Here is a 25198-nt window from a genome sequence, read left to right on the forward strand (position 1 = left end):
GCGGGATTCGGAAAAAAAACGAAAAGGTGAACCCTGTCTTCAACCAAAGTGAAAAGGACGTGTGTGCAGCGGGGGGGGGGGACTACTAGTTGTGTTCCAAGCTAATGAGCACTGACAACGTTTTCAGCTGTCACCCTTGGTGTCAGCAGCTTTATTATTTTCTGGTGACGTCCGTTAGGGAATGCTATTTGCCTTTTTACGCGCAGTGATCCAATCCAATTGTTTTGTCCTAGCATTTTGCCTCCTTTTTTCTATCTGCTTCCGATCCATAACGGCGTGGTCAGCGTGTCGATATACAGGAGCTTACTTTAGCACAAGTTGTGTTCCAAGCAGATGAGCACCGACAACAAGCAGCGTTGTCAGTTTGTCACCCTTGGTGTGAGCAGCTTTATTTTCTTGTGACATCCATTAGGAAATGCTATTTGCCTTTCTGCTTCCATAAGGGCGTGTCCAGCGGGTACATAGGATCTTACTTTACCATAGCCACGTGCGAGAGAAGAGGAAAGAGAACAGGGGCGAAAGCCAGCTCAAAACTAATCTTGATGTACCCTCTATCAAATATAAAGATATATATACAATTGTAGAGGGAATACATAGAAAATTTGAGGTAGATATTAGTAATTTTGGTTTTTACCGTGGTGCACGTGCACCAGGAAACAGTGGCGTAGGACAGATCAAAATTAGATTTTTTTTATTCTTAACCCTTTTTTGTTAATAATTTAAAAATAACTTCTCCTAAAATTTATTTGCATCACGTAACCCTTTTGGTTACGCCGGCCCGCGTAACGCGACCCATAATGTTGTCGCGCCGGCGCATACGGCGCGACACTGGCACAGGTGGAGGCGGATCTGTCACGCCAAATGGAGCGGCGCGACAGGGGTGACCAGCGCAGCCTCTTCCTCTCATCCTTTCTTCTCTATTCCCCCTCGTGCTCAAATCTATCCATGGTTGAGGTGCGGTCGTGCGCGGCAACAGCAGTGAGCGGAGGGAGCCGTGAGAGGCCGGGGTTGCGCTGGTCGGCTAGCTACTCGTGCTCTCCCGTGAGGTCGTCGCGCGGAGGCAGAAGCTGTCGGCACGAGCGCAGCGAGCTCTGCGACGGAGCAGACCCAGCGGGCAACGCGTTGCATCTCCCCTGCCGCGCGGCGGCATCGTTCCAATCACGCCGCGGTCTGCAGGTAGCAAGGGAATCGCGTGAATCGATCTCAATCTGCATACTTCGGTGCTCATAAACAAATGTCTGACAAGCCTTGCGGAGATTGATTCTAAAGCTTAAAGGATAACACTGTAACTAAGCAGCCAGACTACAGACTAGATGTCATCCATAAATTGAAGCATTTGCGTTTGCTAGATTTCAAGAATGTGAAACATGCCATTTTACTTTGGATTGTCACGTAGACGTAGATGTATGAACATTATGGATTGCTTTGGCTAACATGTTTTTCCACGTTCGGCCTATATAACTGTTCTTTCTGTTTCTGAATCTCTCTTGGATGTATTTTTTCTGTATGCCACAATATATTGTACTTGTAGTATAGTTCAACAAAGCTACACCTTAAGAATACATTTATAGGACAACCTAATCGCTAATGCATTTACATTTACATTTTTCTTATTGCCGAGGCATTTTTCGGGGAAAAAAAAAGTCAATTGAACTGGGTGATCCTTATCCCTCCGGCATATATAAGGGGTCAAAAGGGCATTCTCCCTGAAAGCGCAGTCACAGAGTATAGGGTGATACTTCAACATGGTCTGAAAAGCAAGCAGACATTCTCCCTGCGGTAAGAATATAATTGATGTAGTTAAGTCCGAACATATGCCAATATAACTTGAAAGCTTAAACACAGATCATGCATGCTAACCTGAATTGTAAACTAAACTGAAACTTTACAATTGAGCATGTAAACACGTCATCCACCCGTGCCAGCGTGGCAATTTGTCGCGCCGCATGCGTCGGCGCGACAACGTGATCCCGTCGCGCCATGCGGGCCGGCGTGACCAAAAGAGTTACGTGATGCAAATAAATTTTAGAAAGAGTTATTTTTAAAATATTAACAAAAAATAGGTTAAAAATAAAAAAAATCTCAAAATTAAGGTGTGGCGTAGGTAGACTTATGGAGTTTCAAATCTCAATTTATAGGGTGCTATTAGAGAAATATATGTGAGAAAGCTAGAATAGAAAGCAGAGAAGATGTTCTCAGAAAAAACAAGGTATGGCAGATACCACACCTTGCCATATTGAGTTCTCCGCCACTGCAGAAAAGTCAACGTGGCTTCGCCCTAAAAGAGAATAAAAAATCATCGATAGAACCAGCGACTCTCACTAGCACGTGTTTCCATGACGGTGGGCCCCACCCACGCGGTTTTGGACCCGGTCAGAAGAACGCATAGACGGAGCGTGCCCAGCGGCTGGCGTGCTCGGGCGACACGACACTCGGCCTCCCGCTCCGCCACCGTAACGATTCAAGTTCTGGTTTCAAAGTGTTCATCGATGATGCACAACCCGTAAACCGAGAATCCAGTACAGCCATCGCGCGCTAGAGCGCTTGCTGGCGCGCGACGTGCCGAGTGCCGAGTGCCGACGTTACAGCCAAAGATGCAGCTGTCTGCCAGTCCGCGCCCACGACCCACCCGCACAACGTCCCAGGTATTTTGGTTTCTCCTTTTTTTTTTCCTTTACATTCCGTAGAGGCAACTGTTATCATTTTTGTTACTTTTCACGTTTTTCCTTTACCTTCTATTATGTTTTTCTCTAGAGAAGTTCTCTTGACAATTATTTTATGAAAATTGAACTAAAAAAATATATCAGAGGATGTGCTTAGAAGTTGTATACTAAACTTGTATGTAAAAGATTCCGCGATAAGTCTTCTTGATAATACCTCCATAGAAGTTGTATTAAAAATTTATCACTATAAGTTTTTAAAAAATATATGCATCCAAATCTTATGTATCGTAAAAGTTGTACCAAAAAGTTATTCGTTAAAAAGTTGTTACGAAAGAGTTATAAATCAAAGTTATATGTAGTGTAAAAATTATGATGAGAATTTATCCTCTCAAAAGTTATATGCAAAAAGTTATGTATAAAATTATATTTACAAGTTATCCTGTCTAAATATAGAAAGTTGCGGTGGAAAAAAAACTTTCCAAAAAAAGAAGGTAGCGGCCTAGCGGGCTGCCGGAGATCGCGCGTCGGGAGGCCTGCTGGTGCGCGCGCGCGGATTAGCTACGCGAATCCAATTCAGCGGTCGACCGCTAGCAGCCATTCCAGCAATCGATCTGTTATCCACTCCCTCCCTCTATCCCGCTGGGGACCACCGAGATCCACGTGATTCGGATTTTCTTTTCACACGTCTCTCCCCTCCCCTTTTTATTTCTAATTTCCATTTTCCTGTCTTATCTTTCATCATTTTTTCTTTTTATTTTTTTCCTGAATTCATCGAAGACATTATATATATAGGTTATATGTATAGCTTATCTTTTCGTTTATAACTCTTAATTTTTTCATAAGTTATACATATATTTATATATGTAACTTATATATAGGAAAAGTTATATATACAAGTTTTTCTTTCTTTGATAAGTTTTGCTTTATTCTGCATGAGTTATATATCCAATATTTTAATAGAAAAAAGTTGTATATATAATTTTGTATTTCAATAAATTTTTACTTCTTTTTATGTATTGAAGTTTCCAGATTTTTTTTCCTTTGTACGTTCTATTATGTATTGAAGTTCTCTTGACAACTTTTATATGAAAATTATACTAAAAAATATACTAAAAATTTGTACTTAAAAGTTGTGTGATAAATTTGTGCGTAGAAAGATTGTATGAGAAATCTTCCAATAAAAATAACATCATACAAGTTGTGCTAAAAAGTTATCCTCCAAAATTATTTTGAAAATATGGACTAAAATTATATAAATCGTAAAAGTTGTGCTAAAAAATATTTTTAAAAGGTTGTTAAGAAAGAATTATACATAAAAGTTATACACATCATAAAAATTGTGATGCAAATTTATCTCTCAGAAGGCCTGTGTAAAAAGTTATGCATAAAAATTATACTTAGAAATTATAAGTTTCCAAAAAATAAAATTAAGAAGAAAAAACATTTTCCAAGAGAGGAAACATACCTGCAGACCCGCTGTCGGAAATCACTCGCCAGGAGGCTCGCTTGTTCGACCCGCTGCCCCTCTCCCTCTGTTGGACGCATGTGATCTTGTTCGACCCGCTGCCCCTCTCCCTCTGTTGGACGCATGTGATCACAGAACCCGAAAGAGAATGGATACGGATTCCCAAAATGGAAAGCATTTGAGCTATCGGAAAGCGTTTGTTACTTCTCTTCCTTTTTTTTTTTTGAGCGAAACATACCTGTATTAAAAGATAAGGAAAGTACAAATACAGTACACGTACAGGTACATACGAGAAGGATACATAAGACAGCTGTCACGATCTTTTACACAGAGGCCCCTAAGAAACACAAAAATTACAACAAAGTCCCTGGACACTCTGCCGATCGAATCCACCCAACTCCACTGCCGTCGGCCATCACCGGCGGACCTCCGCCGCGAAACCCAGGTCAGAAGGAGCTCAAACGCCCTAAGGCTTTGGAAATAGCCGCAGTAGAGACCCGTTACCATGAACGGGATGAAGCTGTCGCTGAAAATGCATCGGCCGGGGACGCACCCCGAACTCCGACGACCATGGACGCGAGCTTGTCGTCGACGACAGCCGCCGCCGCGAGGAAGCCAAGCCTTGTCCACCCACCAATCTTCCACGGATCCCAGAGCTGCCTCTCTATCCTCAGAACAAAAGGACGGCGAACTCACCTCCCAACCGGGATGCCGAGTCGCCATCGGACACCTCCTGTACAGAAGCTCCTCGACGGGAACTCCACCTCCACCGGCCCGCCGTCGATGTCGGAGAGAAACACCAACGGAGCGGGGACGAGTCGGAGAGGACCTTATTCCACTATGACGACGCCGCCGCCGCCGCCTCGGCCACGCCGCCGGGACATCAACCCTAGATCTACTAGGACTAGCTTCGACCGACGAGCGACCGGCGGTCTCCGCCACCTCGCGAGGCCTTAAAGGCCATCGGAGGCGAGGAAGACCGCCGGCCTCGCCGGCGGCGACGAAATCGCTCTGACTCGCCTCTCTCAACTGTAGCTAGGGGAGAGAGTTCGAGAGAGACTTCGTTGTTACTTCTCTTCCTGGGGCGCGCGCTAACTAGCCTGCCCCCCCCCCCCCTAAACTACTCAAGTTCCGGTTTCTCTTCTTTTTTTGTTTTTCTCCTTGCGTAAGTTTTTACTCAACGCTAAACTTTGCATGATTTAGATGTTTGCGTCCCCGGAGGAGAGGAGTGGGCCGGCCCATGAGCGTGGGTACCACTACCACACGAGGAAGGCCCGGGACCGTCTCGTTCACACACGCGCGGAGTAGGCCCGCCGCCGCCATAGCGGGCGTGTCTCCTTTCTCCTATTCCTCCTCCGCCACAAGACCACAACCGGGGCCGCTCGGTCGCTATAAAGGCTCGCGACTCCCACCAGCCACGCGCCGTCGCGCGCGCCCCGTGTGGTGGTGATCTGTAGGCGGCTGTAGCACACTTGGCCGGCGCCCTTCTGTTTCGGCTCGGCCCCCCACCCCACTGGCGCGGCGCGCGGCGCCCTCCTCCGCTCCATCATCCAGCTGCCGGACATGACGACCGGGGCCCGCGCGGATCTCGAGGCGGGCCACGTCACCTCCCGGCGCGGCGGCGCGTTGCCGGCCTCCTCGGCCACGGCCGGCCTGGAGCAGGCGGCGGCGGCGGAGGTCAGTGCGCACACGAAAACCTCGCCCGCCTTCCTTCCATCTCTCTAGTCTCCACTCTACCTAGGACGCACGTACTGCTCCATCTGATTTTCGTTTTTTTTTTGAAAAACACTCCACCTGATTTCCTTTCTTTTTCACTCGGGTCTTCGCAAAACACTCGCGATCTCCTTCGTCTTCTCTCTCTCTCTCTCTCTCTCTCTCTCTCTCTCTCTCTCTCTCTCTCTCTCTCTCTCTCTCTCTCTCTCTCTCTCTCTCTCTCTCTCTCCTGCTCGCACGCCCGTCTTGGCAGAAAGCAGAGCCATCTGATCCTCTTTACAAGTTCAGGCATTAGCATGGCTCCTTTTACTGTTTCATCCATCCGTTGGAGATTGCATGCATAAGAGAATAAGCATCTCGGTTCCTGTCTGCATCTGCATGTACTCCGGCTGTTCGGCGATATTTTTTATTGAAGGAAAATTGTTACTGGGCGATTTTCAGTTTCAGTGATGGAAACCATGATTGTGATGTGGACTTGGGCGCCTTTCGGGAACACTTAGACTTGCGTTGGGTTTAGGGTTTCCTGTGACGGTGACGCTGACTTGGGGAAGGGAATCGAGACCCAGCGGTGCCCCTGCAAACCGAGCTGCCACCGCGATCCGTAGCCCTGCGCGTCATCACTCATCAAGCCGTCAGTTACCAAAGCCCGTAATTCTTGTTTTCCTGCGCCGGGTGAGCACTGACAACGAATGACCTTGTCTCCTTGCTCCTTGCGGTCAGCAGCTCCCCCTCGCTCCTTGTGGTCAGCAGCTCCGATTTTCTGCTACCCTCCGGTGCCGTAGACTGGTATTATTTTGCCTTCTTTTTTCGCGGCGATCCAGTTGTTTGTCGTGGGGCGTGGAAATCAGATCAGGGGAACGAACCTCTTGCCCGTCTTCCGCCTCCATTATTTGTGCTAGAATAGTCAGCATCCTTTTTTGGGGGTTTAACATGCTAAATAAGGCTACTCTGTTGCTTCTGGTCCCCGTCTACTGTTTAATATCAAGATTGGAAATTTGTCAGCATCTGTACTCTTTGCCATCGATGTGATGGCACCTTTTAATCGTAGATTTCACCAGAGGCCGTTTCGGTTTCTAGTATTCTTTCACTGTTCACTGCGATTAGATCTCTTGAAAAAGACTTGACCAGGGGTGTTTAGCATCCCGGTCTCAAAAACAGCAGCCGTATTATTTAAGAATAAAACATGATTTAATTTGCACTGGTGGTTCCTGGATGCGGTATGCATTTAAACACATGCAGTTACTAACTAGATTTCTCCTCTTCCGTTTGCACTAGTCCTGACAACTTGCTGATGGCAGAGGATCTTGCTGATGACAGAGATCTTGCTGATGATAGACAAGTTTATAATTCACGATTTGATATTTGCCATGTTGTTTTAAGTCATTGATAGTAGCAAACACACCAAAGGTGTACACAATTATCGTTAACCACATAGATTTCCACATGGGCAAAATGCTGTTTCATCAGCACAATGGATGAAGGACTTTGGGGGGGCTTTGTGGACTTTGACTAGTTATTATCTCGCATACGGGTAGTTGGATAGTTGGTTGCTTTATATGATCACTGTGGTGAAGTGCGTGATGTGTATCTTTCTTATTTGGGTTTCTAGGAAGAAAGTTGAACTGCTAACTTTCTGGTTCAGTACATTCTAAATGTCTTGTCTTAACTCTGAGCAGGGTGGCAATATCCGCAAAGATCTATTCCTTGCTTACAAGACTCTCGGTGTTGTGTTTGGTGGCCTCGTCACATCTCCCCTTTATGTTTATCCCTCAATGAACTTGGCATCTCCCACAAAAGATGACTACATGGGGTTATACAGCATAATGTTTTGGACTCTTACTTTGATTGGTGTCGTCAAGTATGTAGGCATAGCACTCAATGCCGACGATCATGGTGAAGGTAAACTACCCTGCTGTTGCTGCCTTTCTACTTTTGAAGCTTATGGTCACGTTAGAGGGAGATTTAGTTCTTAAAGATTTGGCAGTTGAGACCTTATATCTAACTTTTATAACTTTCATCTTTAGTGTATATAGAGGATTGCATTAATTCCATGAGCTACGCAGTCCAATATAAATCCTGTGATCTATTACTACCCAGACAATTTATTTGATGAACTGAAATGAGGCTGTTATTTCTAGAAAAAGACTTCTTTTTTTCATGGACAGATCGAATATTACTCTGCACTCTCCATGTAATAATTCCTAAGAAAATTTTCTTGTAGGTGGTACATTTGCCATGTATTCTCTGTTGTGCAGACATGCCGATATAGGCATACTTCCTTCCAAAAAGGTTCATTCAGAAGAAGAGCCTCTGATTCACAATCAGTCTGCAGTAGATAGAAGGCCTAGTTGGCTAGGGAAGTTCTTTGAGCGAAGCATAACAGCTAGAAGAGTACTTTTGTTCATGGCAATACTGGGGATGTGCATGCTCATTGGGGATGGCATACTCACTCCTGCTATTTCAGGTTTGCCCTCATGCTTAAGGTAGTCTATATTTGTGATCCCAGCTATACCTGACACACTTCATTCTTTGCCTGTTTTCAGTATTATCAGCCATCGATGGACTAAGAGGGTCATTTCCTTCTGTCAGCAAGCGTAAGTGGTTTGGCATCTGTAACCAAGGAGTCATGGCACCAATCTTCCTGATAATGGCATTACTGATATACTGATCCTTTCCTTTGAATCTCCCAGCTGTAGTGGAAGCCCTGTCAGCTGCGATTCTTATCGGATTATTCTTGCTGCAAAAGTATGGGACTTCAAAAGTGAGCTTTCTGTTCTCACCGATCATGGCAGCATGGACTTTCACCACTCCGATCATCGGCGTGTATAGCATTGTTCGTTACTATCCTGGTATCTTCAAAGCCATTTCGCCTCATTATATTGTCCATTTCTTCCTGAGAAATAAAAAGGAAGGGTGGCGCATGCTCGGTGGAACTGTTCTAGGCATCACAGGTAACTTCATCACGCTCATGCATTTCATCTGCCAAATATGATGCCACACTTATGTAATTACGGATCTTTTGCATACAGGTGCTGAAGCTATGTTTGCAGACCTTGGCCACTTCAGCAAGAAGGGTATTCAGGTTATTTTCATCAACCTTACAAGCTTGAATTTCTTTCCTTGTCAACTGTTCATGGCACGGTCAGTTAAACGCCATGTTTTGCTTTTCAGATAGCATTCATGTTTAGCATATATCCTTCTCTGGTCCTTACATATGCTGGGCAAACGGCGTATCTGATCAACAATGTCAATGACTTCAGCGATGGGTTCTACAAATTTGTCCCTCGCCCTGTTTACTGGCCCATGTTCGTCATTGCGACGCTGGCAGCAATCGTCGCAAGCCAATCCTTGATATCTGCGACATTTTCAGTCATCAAGCAATCGGTTGTCCTGGACTGCTTCCCACGCGTCAAGGTGGTGCACACGTCTCAGCACAAAGAAGGGGAGGTTTACTCCCCAGAAACCAACTACATCCTCATGGTACTGTGCGTCGGTGTCGTACTAGGCTTTGGCGCTGGAAATTCGATCGGCAACGCATTCGGTAAGTGAGTCCTGCAGAATGCTGCATTGCTGGTATGTATGCAACCGCGCCCTTTGTTCCTGAAGGAACTGATGGTGCGTGATTGATTGTCGCTGCAGGTGTTGTGGTGATCATGGTGATGCTCATAACCACAATCATGCTCACTCTGGTGCTGATCATCATCTGGAGAACACCCCCTGCCCTTGTCGCCCTCTACTTCATCCCCTTCTTCATCATGGAAGGGGCCTACGTCAGCGCCGTCTTCACCAAGATCCCCGAAGGCGGCTGGCTCCCCTTCGCGGTGTCCATGATCCTGGCGCTGATCATGTTCGGCTGGTACTACGGCCGGCAGCGGAAGGCGGAGTACGAGATGGCGAACAAGGTGACCGTGGAGCGCCTCGGCGAGCTCCTTGCCAGGCCGGAGGTGCAGAGGGTCCCCGGGCTGTGCTTCTTCTACAGCAACATCCAGGACGGGCTCACCCCGGTGCTCGCCCACTACATCAAGAACGTGAGCTCGCTGCACGCGGCCACGGTGTTCGTCACCCTGCGGTACCTGCTGGTGGCCAAGGTGGACGAGCGGGAGAGGATCCTCGTCCGGAGGCTGGGGCCCGCAGGGGTGTACGCCTGTACCGTCCAGTACGGCTACGCCGACAGCTTCCGCGGCGACGACCTCACCGCGCAGGTCGCGAGCCGCCTGCGGCGGCACGTCGAGGCGGAGGCGGGGGCGGGCGCGGAGGAGGCCGCGTGGCTGGAGGCGGCGTGGAAGGCCGGCGTGGTGCACGTCCGGGGCAAGATGAGGTTCTACGTGGGCGAGGACGCCGGGTGGTTCGACAGGGTCATGCTCGGCTTCTACGAGTTCCTCCACGGCATCTGCCGCTCCGCGCTGCCGGCGCTCGGGACGCCGCTGCAGCGCCGGGTCGAGATCGGCATGATGCACAAGGTCTGATTTCTGATCGACCCGGTCATCACTTATCAGTGCGGCCCATAGATGGAATGGGGCAATTGGCACTGTAACTAAAAAAGTACGCAGGATCATAATGATTCAATTATACCGTGCCCGTGGATGGCATGCAGTAGTGTATAAAAAGTGTCGGTGTCCTGACCCGGTAGGGCAAACATGAAAACGTAGTCAAACATGAAAACGATTAGGGTGTTCCTAATCGTGGTACCCGATAAATAGTTCAAACATGAAAACGTAGTCAAAATTTGAAGTGGCGACGGAAGGGCAGGAAAATTTGATCCTGGCCAGGATTCACATGGCGTGTCATTGGGGTGGCGAGCAGTAAGGAACCTCGTGTTCGTTGTCAGCGGTACGAGTGCGCCATCGTTTGTCTGCGTCCGTAGCAGTGCTTTTTGGTTACTAGTACATGATTCAAACGAGAACAGTGGGATGCAAAAAGGCGGCCTGCAGTTTCGTGCCCTGAGGACAATTTACATCCCATCAGCTAGCTGTTCTTGGGAGGTGACGGAAACAAAGCCTAGCTGGGCCGTCCCTTCGCCTTTGGTGTCCAGTCGCAGAAACAGCTATCTAGCGGATGGCCAAATGAGCCTTGGTTCGCGACGCTGAAACCGTCCTCCCCTGTTCTAGGGCAGGCTGTTCCTCTCTGGCGATCAGCGTTCGATGGCAGAACCATAGTCACAGAGTTCCTGGGTCGACCGGGTCGAGGAACGGGTTCGAGGGTCGAGGGACGTCACTTTATAAAATTGTGGTACGAAGGGGGTATATCTCTATGGAACGATAAATTATTATGTGGAACGCGACTCTGATTCATCCGGGTCGATATTTTCGGGTCGATGCGTCTTTAAAAAAACAAAAACTATATATATATATATGTGTGTGCGCGCGCGCTACTAATGAAGAAACTAATCTGCACAAGCATATAAGAAACATACAAAATAGTACATTTAGATCATACTACACGTACTCAGCTTATTATCTAATAAAACCACCTCAATCCGCTATCAATAACCTTCTTATCCCAATTAAATCTGCTAGCAATGAGGCTGCGACCCCTCTCAAACCGGAACGCGATCCAACCTTGAATGGGACACTGACTCTCTTCGACCCCGACTTTCGAATCGAAACGGCGTTCCCGGGTCGTGGGACGATGCATCGACCCCGAATTCTGTGACTATGGGCAGAACTTGACAGTGAAGTTTGCCAGGAGAAATTGTTCCTCTCAGTGTTTCTCGAGGAGCATGGCAGATTCAGCAAACCGTTTAATTCATGAAGCTCACTGATTCATAGGAGCTTCAGCGTCAAGGTGAGCTCGTTCCGCTCGAAACCCACCGGAAGGTGAGGAACGTCTGCGATGGAGATTGGAGACTGACGGAGGTAGGAGACAAGTAGGTACAACGGGAACAGCAAAGCTCGCCGGCGCGTGATTGGTGGGGAAAATCAGGCTCCGAAAGTGACGGAAAAGCGAGCGAAAGGCAGAGATACTGTCCGCACCGGAATTATACGTCTTTTCGTCGCCACATATTGTGCGCTCGCTCACTGCGGTCCTCTCTCTTTTTTTTTTTTTTGCGAAATCACTTCAGTCCTTTTCCCGAAAGGAGAAAGAAGGGAAATTTTAGATTGTATTTTTATAAAAATTGTTGATAATACTGTAGACATCTCCCTGTGTCGCTGCTAGGAGATTGTTGCCAGCACAGGGCGGCTCGTCCGGCCTGCTTCCAGAACGCTGGGGCCAGGTGCCCTGGCCGGGCATGGCATGGGGCCGGTTCAGGAGCTCGTTGCATGCAAGTTTGGAGCAGTGCTCCTGCAGAAATCAGTAGCTTTCAGCGTGCTTCGGCTGTCGCTGCGGCTTGCAGGCGTGAAAGGCCCGAGATTTCCATCACAGTGCATGCAAACTCGCAAACTAACGTAGTAATTCGCAGAAGAAAACGGAAAGAAATTTTAGAGGGAAAAATGGAAGTTAAAAGGCAGCGAAATTCACCATAGAAGAAGAACCGCATGGTTTTTCAAAAAAGAAAAAAAAAGAAGAAGAACCGCATGGGCGGAATCTGAATGCGACAAGGTCGCCGTCGCATGCGTGGTCGCGGATCATCCAACCCGGCAACGCGAATCATGACGGAGAACCCCGAATCCGTGCCCCTCCGCCCGCCGTTGACCCGACGACTGACGCTGGGCCCCGCCGCGTGTAGAGAGAGAGAGAGAGAGAGAGAGAGAGAGAGAGAGAGAGAGAGAGAGAGAGAGAGAGAGAGAGAGAGAGGTGTGGTAGGTGTTAAGTAACTCCTCGGTCTCGGCCGCTTTTGGTTGGGCGCCCAAAATCTTCGGCCTCGATTTTATTACGTGGAGCCCGTTCCCCTTGGATTTGTCTCACCTCTCGACCTATGATGGGTTGTAATAATTCAGCCCACCGCCTAAGCAAAGCAGCAAGCGTCGAGGTAAAAGGAAAGGGGTCCCGGACGAGAGAGAGATTAGCCCCGGCCGAGTTGGCCACCAAACCCTGGTTTCTGATAGTAACCTTTAGAGGAAAAAAAAGGAGCTTCTGTGGGGCAAAGGAGGCCTCGGATCAAATCTGTGCAGTAGTTTCAGTGTGAGCGCCTGGTCCCAAACACTTTTGAACCTGTAATTCTACTCAGCAACGACTACTATGTCACTCGTTCATATCGTCATTGCTGGTTAATCACGGATACTAGTTCAAACTGAAATTCAATCAGAAATGTCGAATTCGAAAATGGCTGGGAGAGGAACCGTTGCTGGATTTTCGGCGCAGGTATTCTGCGCCTCTGCCTGCTGGCGTCTTCGGTCAGTTCGGTGGGGGAAAAAAGCTGGCGGAGCTGCTGCTGATCCTTCTCCTACACTCACCCCTCTGACCAAGTGACCTCCCTAGCGTAATGGCCACCGGCAGCGCGCTTTGACCTGCTCGTAACTGACACCAAAAGTCCAAAACGTATAGAAACCGGGGCGTAAGCAGCGCAACAAACTTGCAGTCCCGCACATCGTCATTCTTTAAGCGACGAGGGGATCAATAGGAGACTTTTGGGCCGAAAAAAATCCAAAAGAAAAAATGATTAGCGAGCAAGCATGTGATGGCCTGATGGGGGAGAAACGAAAAGATGCCGAGCTGACTAAGGGGCCGTTTAGTTCCCAAAAATTTTCACCCAAAAATTTTCACCTCCCCTTTGAATACATGTATGAAGCACTAAATGTAATTAAATAATAAAACTAATTACACAGTTTGGATGTACACGGCGAGACGAATTTTTTGAGCCTAATTAGGACATGATTAGCCATAAGTGCTACAGTAACCCACATGTGCTAATGATGCGGTCAAAGGCCTCAAAAAATTCGTCTTGCGGTTTCCAAGTGAGTTCTAAAATTAGTTTTTTAATTAGTGTTCGAAAAACCATCTCGACATCTGGTCAAACACTGATGTGACACCCAAATTTTTTTGATTTTGGGAACTAAACGCCCCCTAAAAGAAACCTGCACTGCTACTGAACTGCAGGCGAGGCCTCTGCCTCTGTCGACAATTTTCGAACCGGGCGCCGCTGGCCGTGATTCCCAGGAACAAACCGATGGGATCGGCACTGGAAACAAAAGCAGGTTCGGATCCGCCGAGAGGAAGAAAGAGATCGAAAGCGTAAGAACAAGGGAGGGGAGGTAGGGCATCGACGACGGAGAAGCATGGTAAATAAAGAAATGGAGGGGATCGATCTTCTCAAGCTAAGCTGAGTGAGGAGAGTGAGGAGGAACAAAGCGGCGGCACGGGAAGAACATAACGAATCACGAGAAAGAGCGCGCCGGCTCTGTCTCAACCACCCTCGCCTTTTGCTTTCGTGGCTTCGCTTGGACTTTGGTACTCGTCTACTCAACCCCACCCCGTATCCTCTCTTTTTTTTTCTTTCTTTCTTTCCCTTGTTTAAGTTGTTAACATACTGACCGCGCCCAACAAGTCGCCCCCAGCCAGCAAAAGTTGTTAACCGCTCGCTGCGCTGCACATAAACAAGTGACGCTGTCACGCTGCTGCCTGCCTGCACGGTAACAGAGGCGTTGTTAGAGTAGTGTTTGGAGTAGTGTGGTGGTGGACTTGACATGCTACGAGTCGCTAGGCTGCACGCTTTTGTTCGCTTTCCACGCCGAGGCCCGGAAGGCCCTGCTATTTAAGGACGCGGAGCCCCGTCTCGACCCACACACTTCTGACTCCGCTCTTCTTCGCACACTCCCTCTCTCTCCCTCGGTCGGGGTCTCTCTCGCCGCGCCATGGAGACGGCGCAGGAAAGGGAGGTGCAGCTGCTGCAGAGGAGGCAGGCGTGGCCGTTCCACACGATGGGGATGGGGATGGGGATGGCGACGGCCGGCGGCGGTTGCTTCGACGGCTACGGCGGCGGCGGCGACTGCTTCGTGCTTGGGTGGGAGCAGCAGCAGCAGCACCCGGCGCCGGCGGCATTCGGCTGCTTCGGCCTCCTCGCCGCCGACGTCCACGACCTCTTCCCACTCTGTACGTCCGAACCGGCCGGCCAGTCACTCCTCGTTTGTGTTTCCTTCCCCCAATGTGTTCTGTCCGGACCAGTCTCTAATCCCCGTCGCTGGCTGCTCCCTGCGTGCAGTCGCGGGCATGGAGTCGCCGCTGCCGGTGGTGGTGCCCTCCTCCTCGGCGCTGGCTGCCGCCCCGCCGGCGTCGGCGCCGGCGCACGACGCGGTGGCCGCGGTCCCCGGCGAGCTCGACGACCTCCTCCTGGTACGTGACGGTGACGCGCCAAGGGTCAAAACACGCCATGACCAAGCTCGTCACTTGTCAGCATGCAGGCAGCCCATCCTGCTTTCCTCTGATTTTTTTTTTGAAGGAAAGCTTTCCTCTGAATTTACTCTGCCCAGTAGTACATTAAACCCCTTGCGTGCTCTCGGCTCCTGCAGAACTTCTGGGACGCGGGCTGCCCCGACGGCGACGTGGGCGAGCAGCGGCACGACGACGCCTTCAATTCCAGCTGCGTCAGGCACGAGCAGGCGACGACGACCTGCCCCGCCGCTGCCGCCGCCACCAACTCCTCCTCCTTCCACTGTGAGCTCCTCCCCCGCGCCCGTTTGAACAAACAAACCCATCCGCTCCGCTCCCCCCGTGTCCGGATTGACCGAATTTCGCCTGCCAGTTTTAGGTCTCTGTACTCTTGCTGGCCTCGGCTACATCACCATGGGTCGTAGAGCTAAGCGTGGCGCCTTGTCAATGCGTGCTGGAGCGTTGCCAGTTGCTCACTTGGGGAACGGGAGAGCGCGGGGCCCGCGGGGGATTAGCGCCCCGGCCCCATGATTCCTGCATGATCGATGCATGGATTGGTCAGCATTATTAAAACCAGTATTACTGGATTATTATTGTTTTTTAAGAACTATTAATCTTATTGCTATAGGTGTAGACTTGTAGTGGTAGTAGTTATATGAGAATTATGAGCTGCTGCAAATGAGCATGATGCCTGCGTCTGACTTGCAGAGCGAGCGGGCGGGCAGGCAAGACAGGGCGCGTCTTTTGAAGAAAAGACACGTCTGGGTTCTATGTGTTTAGATTGTACTAGTACTAGTGCCGCCCCAGATTCTAGTACTTGATTATACTACTGCTAATCTAATCTTCTTCGTCACTTCTCATTTTTTTAGTCCCAGCTGATGATTGGTTATTAGCCGGCTATAATCAACACCTCGTCAAAAATAATCAACCCCCTCGTGCCTTGCTGCTCTGCAGACGACGATGGCGACGATCCCTTGAGCTCCATTTTCTGCACCGGGCCCACGCCGCTGCCCGCGGAGAAAGCGGTGGTGTTCCAGGCCCCCGCCGCAGAGCCCCTCCTCAGCTCGTCGTCCTCCAACTCCAACTGCCGCGGGGCCCCGCGCGCCGGCGGCTCGGGCGGGGCCCCGGCGCCCGCTCCCGCTCACGCTCAGGCTCAGGGCGTCGCGGCCACGCCGACGCCGACGCCGGGCGCCTCGCGGGCGCGGACCTCGCCGCTGCCGAGGAGCTCCGGCACCACCTCCACCCCGTCGCGGAAACGCGCGACACGCGAAGGTGCGGCCGGGTCTCGTCTTGTCATCACGCGCATGTGCATTGCACAGTTGGCCAGAGTTGGAGTTGAGTTGAGTTTCAGTCCGAGACCCAATCATTCTGCTCGTGCTGATAACCGATGTGGCTCTCGATCCTTTTGGCTTCAGAAGCAGAGTCGTCATCGGCGGCGGCGGAGTGCGGCCGGGGCGAGAGCAGCAAGCGGCGGAGGGGGGCGGCGGCGGCGGGGGTGCTGTGCCCGTTCGCGCTGCTGAAGCCCGACGGCCTGGACGGCGGCGCGACGCTGGCGGACATCAACGCGCGCATCCTGATGCGCCCCGCGCGCCCCGTCCGGCACCCCGTGGGCGAGTTCGCGTGCGCGCCGCGGGTGTCCGCCGACCAGCCCGGCATCTCCGGCAAGGCCGTGTCCAGCTTCACGCGCCTGCACACCCCCGGCCGCGGCACCATCACCATCATAAGGACGCGAGGCTAGTAGTGGCCGCACAGTTGCTGCTGCTGCTGATGTAGATTAGCTATCCTAATTCCTAGCTAAGTGACTGGACCTCCCAGCTGCAATGCCGTGTAAATTATATGACGAGTAACTTGTAAATCGAACGAATAAATCTCATCTTCCAACGTATCTTCAGTCGAGTAGTAACTTGTATCTTCAGATTTATTCGTGCGCCCGGAAACCGAACTCTTTTGCTCGGGGAGGGGCCGGAGGGGGAGGGGCTGAATCAATCTGCGAACTTTCGTTGGGATCGTCCGCGGCTGGCGCTGGCAGGGGCAAAGCTGGGCTCCTCCTGCTGCGGCGCTCGTAGACAAACAGGTGGTGCTACGGCCGCTTACATTCCCAAAAGCTGGAGGCAGCTGCCTTTCCTTTTGTCTGCACAGGCCAGCGTGGGCCCCGCCTGCCGCTGCCACCGCACACATGCCTGCTTCCAGTAGCAGTTGGGGTTGGGTTTTTTTTTCGATAGAGGAAATGCTAGCTCAAACGCCTGCGTCGAGTTCGAGCTCGGCTGCCTCGCCGATCTCCACGCATGGCGCGGCGCCCTTGGCTGGTCGATGCCGGCGCGCGGCGCCGCGACAAGGCCGGGCGCCGATTAAAAACGCCGTGGCCCGTGGGGGGCTTCTTGACCCGGCGCGCCTTGTTGCTTGCGAGGCCGCCCCAGACATCCAGACACGCCCGCCCGCGCTCGTGTACGTACGCCACGGGAGCTGTAAGCTGTTGTACGAGGAGGAGGGGAGCTGACCCTGCGACCGTGAGCGGCGAGCCCGTCCACGCGTATGAGGCTCGCGCAGGCTTTGCCGCCCCTTGTTGGTTTTCGTTTTAGCCGTGTCCGGCAAAGAGAATATACGGACCGGGGGGTAAAGACGGCGTAGAGCAGGACAGAACAAAATCACTCTAGGCTAAAGCAACGGGAGCTGAAGAAGGTTAAAAACAAAAGAGAAAGGGAGAGGAGTGTTTGTTTGTTTTTGTTTTTGAAAAGCTTAAGAGTGTTTTGAACTTTTGATTTTGTGGGAGTGAAATTAAATTAAAGCAATGCACGAATCGGCGGATCGGAGGAGCATCTGGTTCTTGGGTAGCTAGCAGGCGCAGGCCGCGAGCCAAAGCCCCTCCTGTCCAAAGAGCAAACTGCAGCGGCTCCATCATTGTGGCCGCGCAAAAGCGCAGCAAAGCATGCATGGCTCGCTCGCCCAGCCCTCTCTTCGGCTCTCATGCATTTGCATGGCGTGGCAGTTGGCCGTGGCTGGGCGCACTGTAGCAGTGTAGCGTGCTAGTAGCGAGTGGCTAGCCGCCGGCTGGTTCAAAAAACAGAGAGGAGAAAAAAAGGTAAAATTTTATTTTAAATTGTGCTCTGTAGTATTTTATTTTTGCGGCTCGATGAGATCGAATCGAAGACATGCTGAATGATGACGCGACGTACAGCAAGTGAATAACAGGGTGACCGGATTGTTCGTACTACCGTATACTGTCCTCGCCTGTGTACGTGGCCGCATGCAACTGGGTACAGTGTAGCGTAAAATGTTAGTATTCAGTAGTTCCATTTTTTTTATGCCTTGTTTTTATCACTATTCATTAGATGTGCTCCAAGTATGATTTATGTTTCTGCACATTTATACTTAATTTTTTTTTGTTACGATGAATGGTCAAAACATCGTGACAAAAGTCAGGCATATTTTAACATCGCCTTGTTTAAACCCAAGAGGGGAAATTGGCACTCCGTCACATACAACGAAGAAGGAAAGACAAACTTTTGAATCGAGGCACCTATGTATCCCCGTCGTTTGGCAAGGTCGAGATTCATCAGGAAAATAAAGTGGCCGGAGCAAAAGACCGGCCGAATGATGGCGCGACGCCCACCAAGTCAACAAGGAGTGGGTGAGGGTATACGTACCGTCTACCGTCCTGTCCGCCGGGAGAAAACGGGTACAGTATCATCATCTCGTCTCTGGTCCTCGTGTGTAAACAAATGGCAATTAATTAAGCAACTCCTCCAGAAAAAACAAATGGGGAGAACATGCATGTTGATCGACGAAGCTTGCTTGGCGATCCGGTCGGCAGTCGAGGCGGCGGCGGGCGTTAAGCTAAGCCCCCGTGGCAGCATCAAACGGCCGGCCCGGCCGTCGGGTCGGGGGGGGGGGGGGGGGGGGGGGGGGTGGGGCGTGGAACGTTTGGTGCCTCGTGAATACTCTGCGTGGGGGCAACTGTCGTGTCGCCAAAGTTAGGGCAGGCATGACATGAATTAAAGCCCCCAACGGCTGCTCATCTCTAGTGCTAGTACCACTAGTAGTATTCATTCGTCCTCATGCATGCATGCATGGGCCATCTACCGGTCGCCTTATCAGGACCGGGGCGCCTTTTCGTGCGACCAAGCCAGGGAACAAAAGTTATTCAAGGGACTCGTGATCTCGCAACTAAGCAGTGTGTGAATGCCATGTCCAAAACTTTACGAGGGCAATAATTCGGTCCTCATCAGAATCTCTGCATAGTAGTCGTTAATTTGGTGGAGCTACGTGACATGTATACACCTGCAATCTCGCAAGAAGATCGAAAAGGAAGTGCTCAATTCAGGTCAAATTCGCTAATTTGCATGACTGTTTGAGAGTGGCCTCGGCATCACCTATTTTTCATAAATCGAGGAACTGTAGCGTGGAGCTGTTTTTATAAGTCGGGGTAAAAATAAATTAGAAATTTGGTTTAACTGGCTTTGGTTTTATCCGTGAAGCCACATTTCGTCGGAGACCTCCCAAATGGCCCCCTTAGTGTTCTGCTAATAACCGTGTGCGCGCTTTTGCGCTTTTCAACTGTTTTCTGCCTGCTAACAGTACCTGTAGCTTTTTTCTCTGAAAATGATAAAAAACTGCAGGCAAATATCTGAAATATAGCATAGATTCACCTTTTAAAGACAATCTAATGCAGATTTCGTTTTTGAAACGTTCTGACATGACGTGCACATGGCATCTAGTAGTGGTCAGAAAAAGGGTCGAGCTAGCTGAAAATTCGCTGCGCGCACGCGCACGGCCGCCAGCAGCTTGATGATGCACAAATGAGGCGCTGCCGCTCGCCGCTGCTTAGTAAGATGACTAATCATTAGCTTCCATACATGGGAGGCGAGCTTAGCGATGCTTCGTGCTCTCTTCTTTGCCACCCACCTCTCGTGTTAGAGCGGCAAAGGCAATGCATGCAGGGGCGGACGACAACCTTGCCCACCACATCAGTCACTGCGTGACCACTGCCCGCCCGCCCATCACTCCATCAGTGCCCGCTGCTAGCTGCCGCTGCCGCTGCCGCTGCCTCCCTCCTTCACCCGGAAGTCAAACCACAGCTTTCTTCCCCCGGTAATCCGGGGCGGGCCCACACAGTTTTTCGAAATGACCCGGGTCAATCATTGCCTTGCCGCGCGCTGTAATCAGTAACTGCCCTCCGTCCCCTTCCCCCGCGGGACGGAAACCGACTGGGGCGTGCTCGCAGGGGCGATCGAGCAGCGCCGGCGTCGATCGCAAAGTCAAACAGTTTCGATTGCGCCGGCGAGTAACGCAGCTGCTGGTGCTGCATGAGCGGACGACGACGGATCGGAGCCGCGCGCGGCATCCGCGGGCCGGGTCGGTTTTGGGTAGCCCTGCAAATAGTTGGAAACCAAACTAAACCCACATCAATCCATTCTCATTAGAGAAATTAATATTACCCATACCAATCTAAACCACCACCACCATAAACCAATCCAACTCAAACATTTCAGCTCATGATGTAATAAACTATTAGACAAACTATGGTTACAACCCAATAAGAACATGTTTCTCAAAAATAAAATTATAGTGTAGATTTTGCCACACCGTTTTGCACAGAGTAGCTGTCAGTTATACTGAGCCATCTCCAACAAATTTTGGTTGATTTCGATAAAATTTTATAGTGTGAACGCGAGGTTTTATTTCTAGAGTTCGGCTCTTGACGTGAGACCCACGTGTAATTCTAGCCACGCTGCTTTGCACAGAGTAGCTCCTAGTCATACTGAGTCATATACAACAAATTTCAATCAATTTCGATAAAAATTTATAATGTGAACGCGAGGTTTTATTTCTAGAGTCCGGCTCTTACAGGACCGACATTTATATATAGTCATACTGTTTTGCATAAAGAATCCATTTCAGCCCACACCAATCCACTCCAATCTATATTTACATAGAATTCACCCCACTCCATTAGCTAATACAACCCATTTGAATCCACCCAAATACAACCCATATCAAAAGCCAATCTATTAAACTCATTTCAACTTGGAGGGCAGTTTTGGGGTGGGTATTGGTTCATGCGCGTGATCAATGCGCCGCGTCGTACGTGCCTGGCCGTACAGGGTTACGAGATCGGCGACGCGCCGCTTGGTTTAATCCGGACTCGGCGCCGGCGGCCACCCAACGCCATCATCATGCGCATGGGCCTCCTCCTCCGATCCGGCAGCCGGCCGGCGCGCGCGTTCGATCTCGGCGGGCGGGCGCGGGCGCGGGCGCGCGGAGGTGGACGCCACACCACGCCGAGCGCGCCGCCGCCGCCGCCGCGTGCGCGTTTATTTCTCGTGACAGCATTTGCGGCGCGCGCCAACTCGGCCCTGCCGCGGCCGCGGGGTGGGTTGGTTGGTCGCAATCGACGATCGATCAATGCGGACGCGTGCTGCTTGCGCGGGCACGGCTTTGGTTTATTAACGTGTGTTTGGTTGCGGGATCAATGGGTTGGGTTGGATCCAATTCGGATTTTGGGGACAGAGCCGACCCATTCATTGTTTGGTTGTACTTCTGATTTTGGGGACGGAGTGAACCCATTTCATGTTTGGTTGAAGGAATTGGAAATACGGGTTGGATGGCATAATAACACCGTTAACGAGGGTCCCACTTACCACCAATGGACCCCACCTGTCAACCTCTCACTTTTTTCTTTTTCTTTTTATTTTTTTCTCTCCCTTATCTTCTTCCTCAGCCCGTGCGCCCGGCCCCCGCCGCCGGTCTTCCGCCATGGCGTCCGCCCGCCCCGGCCCGGCCTCCCGCCCGCCGCTGCCCCGTGAGCTTCCCTGCTCGGGCCACCGTGGGCCGCCGCCGCTGCCCCGCGAGCTGCCCGTGGGTGCCCCTGGTTCACGGCGTCCGCGTCCTCCGACTCCGACGCCTCCGACGCCGCCGCCGCCTTCGCGCCGGAATCTGTGACCACCGCACGCTCACCGTTGGCGTTTCCGTTGGCCTCGGCGCCGTTCTCCTCCCGCTTGGGCTTCTTCTCCGCGGACTCGGCCGCGGGCGGCAGCGGGGAGGACGCGGGAGGGGGCGAGCCGGCGCCAGCGGCCGCGGAGGGGGAGGGCGCGGACGGGCGCTTCTGGGCGGGCATTGGAGCGGCGGCGAGCGCGGGCCGGGGTCGCATGGAGCGGCGGCGAGAGGCGGGCGGGCTCGCGTGCGCTGGGGCCTGGGGGGCGGGCGGGGATGGTTGGCAGGCACGGGCGTCGACGTCCACCGATTCCGCTCCCTCCCCCACCCTCCATGGCTAGAGCTCGGAACAAAAGAAGCCGAGACGTCCTAGCGAAACGGAGACGACGACGCGCGAGGGACGGAACCCAGCTGGGCTGGCTCCGTCCGCCATTTTTCGGAGGACGGAGCCAACCCACATCTGGGCAGAATATTCCCTCCTGGAGCCAACCCAACCCACTCGTCTTCCATCCAAACAGCCGCGAGGACGGGTCCGCTCCGACCCGGCTCGCTCCGCTCTCCAACCAAACACACGGTTAGTTACTGGCTTTCGCCCCGGAGAGCGGCCGTGCACTTATGCTCGGTGGCGCGGACACTATACGTGCTGGCCCTGTTGGGATCATGTACATGTACGCTGCTTTTGTCTCGAGCAGTGTACGCTCCGCTGGCACTGTGCAGGGCGCCGTAGCGCCGCACTGTTCCGGCAGAGCGTCGACGACGCGAACCACGGAACCATGGGGGTTGTGTCCAAACAGTTCGTGCTGTTGCTGTGCGCCTGTACGTGCCCCTGCCCTTTGGAACCCACGGTGCAGGGTCCTCTCGGTGGTGATAGATGTATTCGAACTCTTTACCACGGCATGGATCGTGCTGCATCACTAGATCCTGAAAAAAAAGGAGGAAACTTTTTTAGCACATCACAAGAGCTTTAATAATCAAGAGGGGTTACAATCGTTCTGGATAGCTTCCTCTAGCCTAGTCGGGAAGCAGTCCGACCAAAAGAACTCAGGATTTGACTCCGTGGGCAAGCTTGTACATACATGAGCCACCACGTTGCCTTCCCTGTTTACATGCAAGAGTTTGAAACCGCTGAAACCCCTACCTAGCTCTCGGATCTCCTGCCAGAGTCCTGAAATGACGCTGCGACCGCCGTCTTCAGAACGTAGCAGATTTACAACACCAAGTTATCTACCTCCATGATAACATTTGCATGTCCTTGCTCTCCAGCTAGCTGCAAGCCATCTCGTGTGCTGCCAATGCTTCCCCATCAGAGCGTCAGGGATATGCGAGTATAAACGAGCTGCTGCTGAAAGAAGGCGACCATCCGAGTCTCTGATCACAACGCCCCCTGCCCCGGTCGCGGAAGATACATGGAAGGCCGAATCAGTGTTCACCTCGATCCAATTCTCCTGCGGTTTGGCCCAGCGGCCCGGCACCCTTGTCGGTTTAACTGCCGGAACTTCAAGGCACAGGAGGTCCTCCACCATGGAAGCCACATGTCTTACTGCCGCACCCGGACTCCAGCGTGTTCTCCCATGACGCCGCGCATTCCGTCCTGTCCAGAGAGACCAAACTCCACAAATGATGAGAGCAGCATCTTTTTGCACACATATATCAGATGCCAACAGGTCCCTAGTCCATGTCACTGGATGAAGTGGAGGTAACTTACATCCAGTAATTTCCTTCACAGCTTTCCAGAATTGCACCGCATAAGAACATTGCAATGCAATATGGTACAGAATCTCAACCGGTTCTCCACAGGTTTCGCAATGATCTTCGTTGGCAACATGTCTCCTTTTTAGTTCACCCTTGGTAGGAAGGTAGCCATGTACTGCCCTCCACCAAAACACCCTAACTTTTGGCGGGATTTTCAAACCCCACAGCTTCTTCCACCACCGCGCATTATCTGATGAGCCGGCGCTGCCGGTTGCATATGATTCTGTTGTTTCCTGTTCCTTTTTCAGTGCTCGGTAGCAGGAACGAACAGAATAAACACCTGTTCTTTCAAAAGCCCAAGCATCCACGTCCTCAAGCATCCTGGCCCCCGGCTTGATCTTTAGTATCTCCAGCGCATCTCTATAAATGAAGGAGGAGCGGATCAGCTGCTCATCCCACTCCCTAGTACCCGTTCTGAACAAGTCTTGCACACGTTCAACAGAGACCGACTCCAACCTAATTGTAGGTTTGAAAGAATCCAACCCCACAATCCAGTTATCTGTCCATATATTAACTGTGTCCCCCGGTCCAATCCGCTTGATCATGCCTAATTTCAGAGCTTATCTCCCAAATAAAATCGCTTTCCATGTTTCCGAGCATTTCCTCTTCCTGGTTGCTGTCAAAAACTCACCATTCGGGTAGTACTTTCCTTTTATTACCCTTGCACAGAGCGAATCAGGACGAGTCATGAGTCTCCATCCTTGTTTACCGAGCATAGCCTTGTTGAAAAGAGTTAAATCCCGAAATCCCATTCCTCCATCAGCCTTTGGACATGATAACTTAGACCATTTCTGCCAATGAATCTTATGATTGTCTACTGAACTCCCCCACCAATAGTTTGAAATGTAAGTTCTCATCTTTTGACAAACATTGGCAGGCAACTTGAAACAACTCATGGGGTAAGTAGGCACTGATTGGGCATTTGCTTTGATCAAAACCTCCCTGCCTGCACAGCTCAAGAAATTCTCCCCCAGCCAGATACGAAACTTCTTATCCGATCCGAAACATAGTTAAAAGTACCATCAACAGCTCGACCGACAGCTGTTGGTAGCCCCAAATATTTCTCTCCCAGTGCTTCTATGGTAATTTGTAAAGATTCACAGACTTCATTTTTCTGCGAAACATCACAATTATCACTGAAAAAGATAGCTGATTTATCCTTGTTTACTAGTTGCCCCGAGCCACGGTTATAGAGATCAAGGATCTCTGCAATTCTTTCAGCACCCCGTTTAGTTGCTTGAGTAAAAACCAAACAGTCATAAGCAAAAAGGAGATGTGAGATCCACGCGCGAGTGTAGACTGACCCGGCTTCCACGTGAGATGTACTGCGGTCCTCTCGCCTTTAGTAGAGAAGTCAGGCCCTCCGAACACAACAGAAACAGGTAGGGGGAGATAGGGTCTCCTTGGCGAATCCCCCTCGTTGGTCTGA

General features: G+C 51.1%; 2 protein-coding genes across 3 annotated transcripts; both read left to right on the forward strand.

Annotated features, from left to right (window-relative positions):
• The first annotated feature begins 5589 nt into the window (after window positions 1-5589).
• On the forward strand, window positions 5590-10616 carry LOC120680655 (probable potassium transporter 17). 2 transcript variants are annotated; one of them, XM_039962175.1, is made up of 8 exons: window positions 5590-5805; window positions 7518-7740; window positions 8063-8305; window positions 8385-8435; window positions 8532-8792; window positions 8871-8923; window positions 9013-9382; window positions 9481-10616. In XM_039962175.1, exons 1-8 carry the CDS (start codon window positions 5692-5694, stop codon window positions 10305-10307), a joined length of 2142 nt encoding a protein of 713 aa, XP_039818109.1. In that variant the 5' UTR covers window positions 5590-5691; the 3' UTR covers window positions 10308-10616. The 2 variants fall into 2 exon arrangements, with proteins under 2 accessions (XP_039818109.1, XP_039818111.1); XM_039962177.1 differs by having other exon boundaries at window positions 5595-5799; window positions 7515-7740; window positions 9481-10448.
• A 3858-nt stretch (window positions 10617-14474) lies between these two features.
• LOC120680673 (putative protein TPRXL) lies at window positions 14475-16986 on the forward strand. The gene is made up of 5 exons (XM_039962184.1): window positions 14475-14811; window positions 14921-15051; window positions 15228-15372; window positions 16042-16359; window positions 16503-16986. The coding sequence occupies exons 1-5, from the start codon at window positions 14574-14576 to the stop codon at window positions 16823-16825; spliced, it is 1155 nt and encodes a 384-aa protein (XP_039818118.1). The 5' UTR covers window positions 14475-14573; the 3' UTR covers window positions 16826-16986.
• The last annotated feature ends 8212 nt before the right edge of the window (window positions 16987-25198 follow it).

Source organism: Panicum virgatum, chromosome 2K (genome assembly GCF_016808335.1).
Source record: "Panicum virgatum strain AP13 chromosome 2K, P.virgatum_v5, whole genome shotgun sequence".
Lineage (NCBI taxonomy): Eukaryota > Viridiplantae > Streptophyta > Magnoliopsida > Poales > Poaceae > Panicum > Panicum virgatum.

What these genes read in the sequence shown, in the direction of transcription:
- LOC120680655 (XM_039962175.1), top strand. Translation starts at nt 5,692, where the DNA reads ATGACGACCGGGGCCCGCGCGGATCTCGAGGCGGGCCACGTCACCTCC. An exon ending in ACTCACTCCTGCTATTTCAG is followed by an intron (nt 8,306 to 8,384) that starts GTTTGCCCTCAT and finishes GCCTGTTTTCAG; the next exon opens with TATTATCAGCCATCGATGGA. An exon ending in TCAGCAAGAAGGGTATTCAG is followed by an intron (nt 8,924 to 9,012) that starts GTTATTTTCATC and finishes TTTGCTTTTCAG; the next exon opens with ATAGCATTCATGTTTAGCAT.
- LOC120680673 (XM_039962184.1), top strand. Translation starts at nt 14,574, where the DNA reads ATGGAGACGGCGCAGGAAAGGGAGGTGCAGCTGCTGCAGAGGAGGCAG. An exon ending in AGCTCGACGACCTCCTCCTG is followed by an intron (nt 15,052 to 15,227) that starts GTACGTGACGGT and finishes CGGCTCCTGCAG; the next exon opens with AACTTCTGGGACGCGGGCTG. An exon ending in GAAACGCGCGACACGCGAAG is followed by an intron (nt 16,360 to 16,502) that starts GTGCGGCCGGGT and finishes TTTTGGCTTCAG; the next exon opens with AAGCAGAGTCGTCATCGGCG.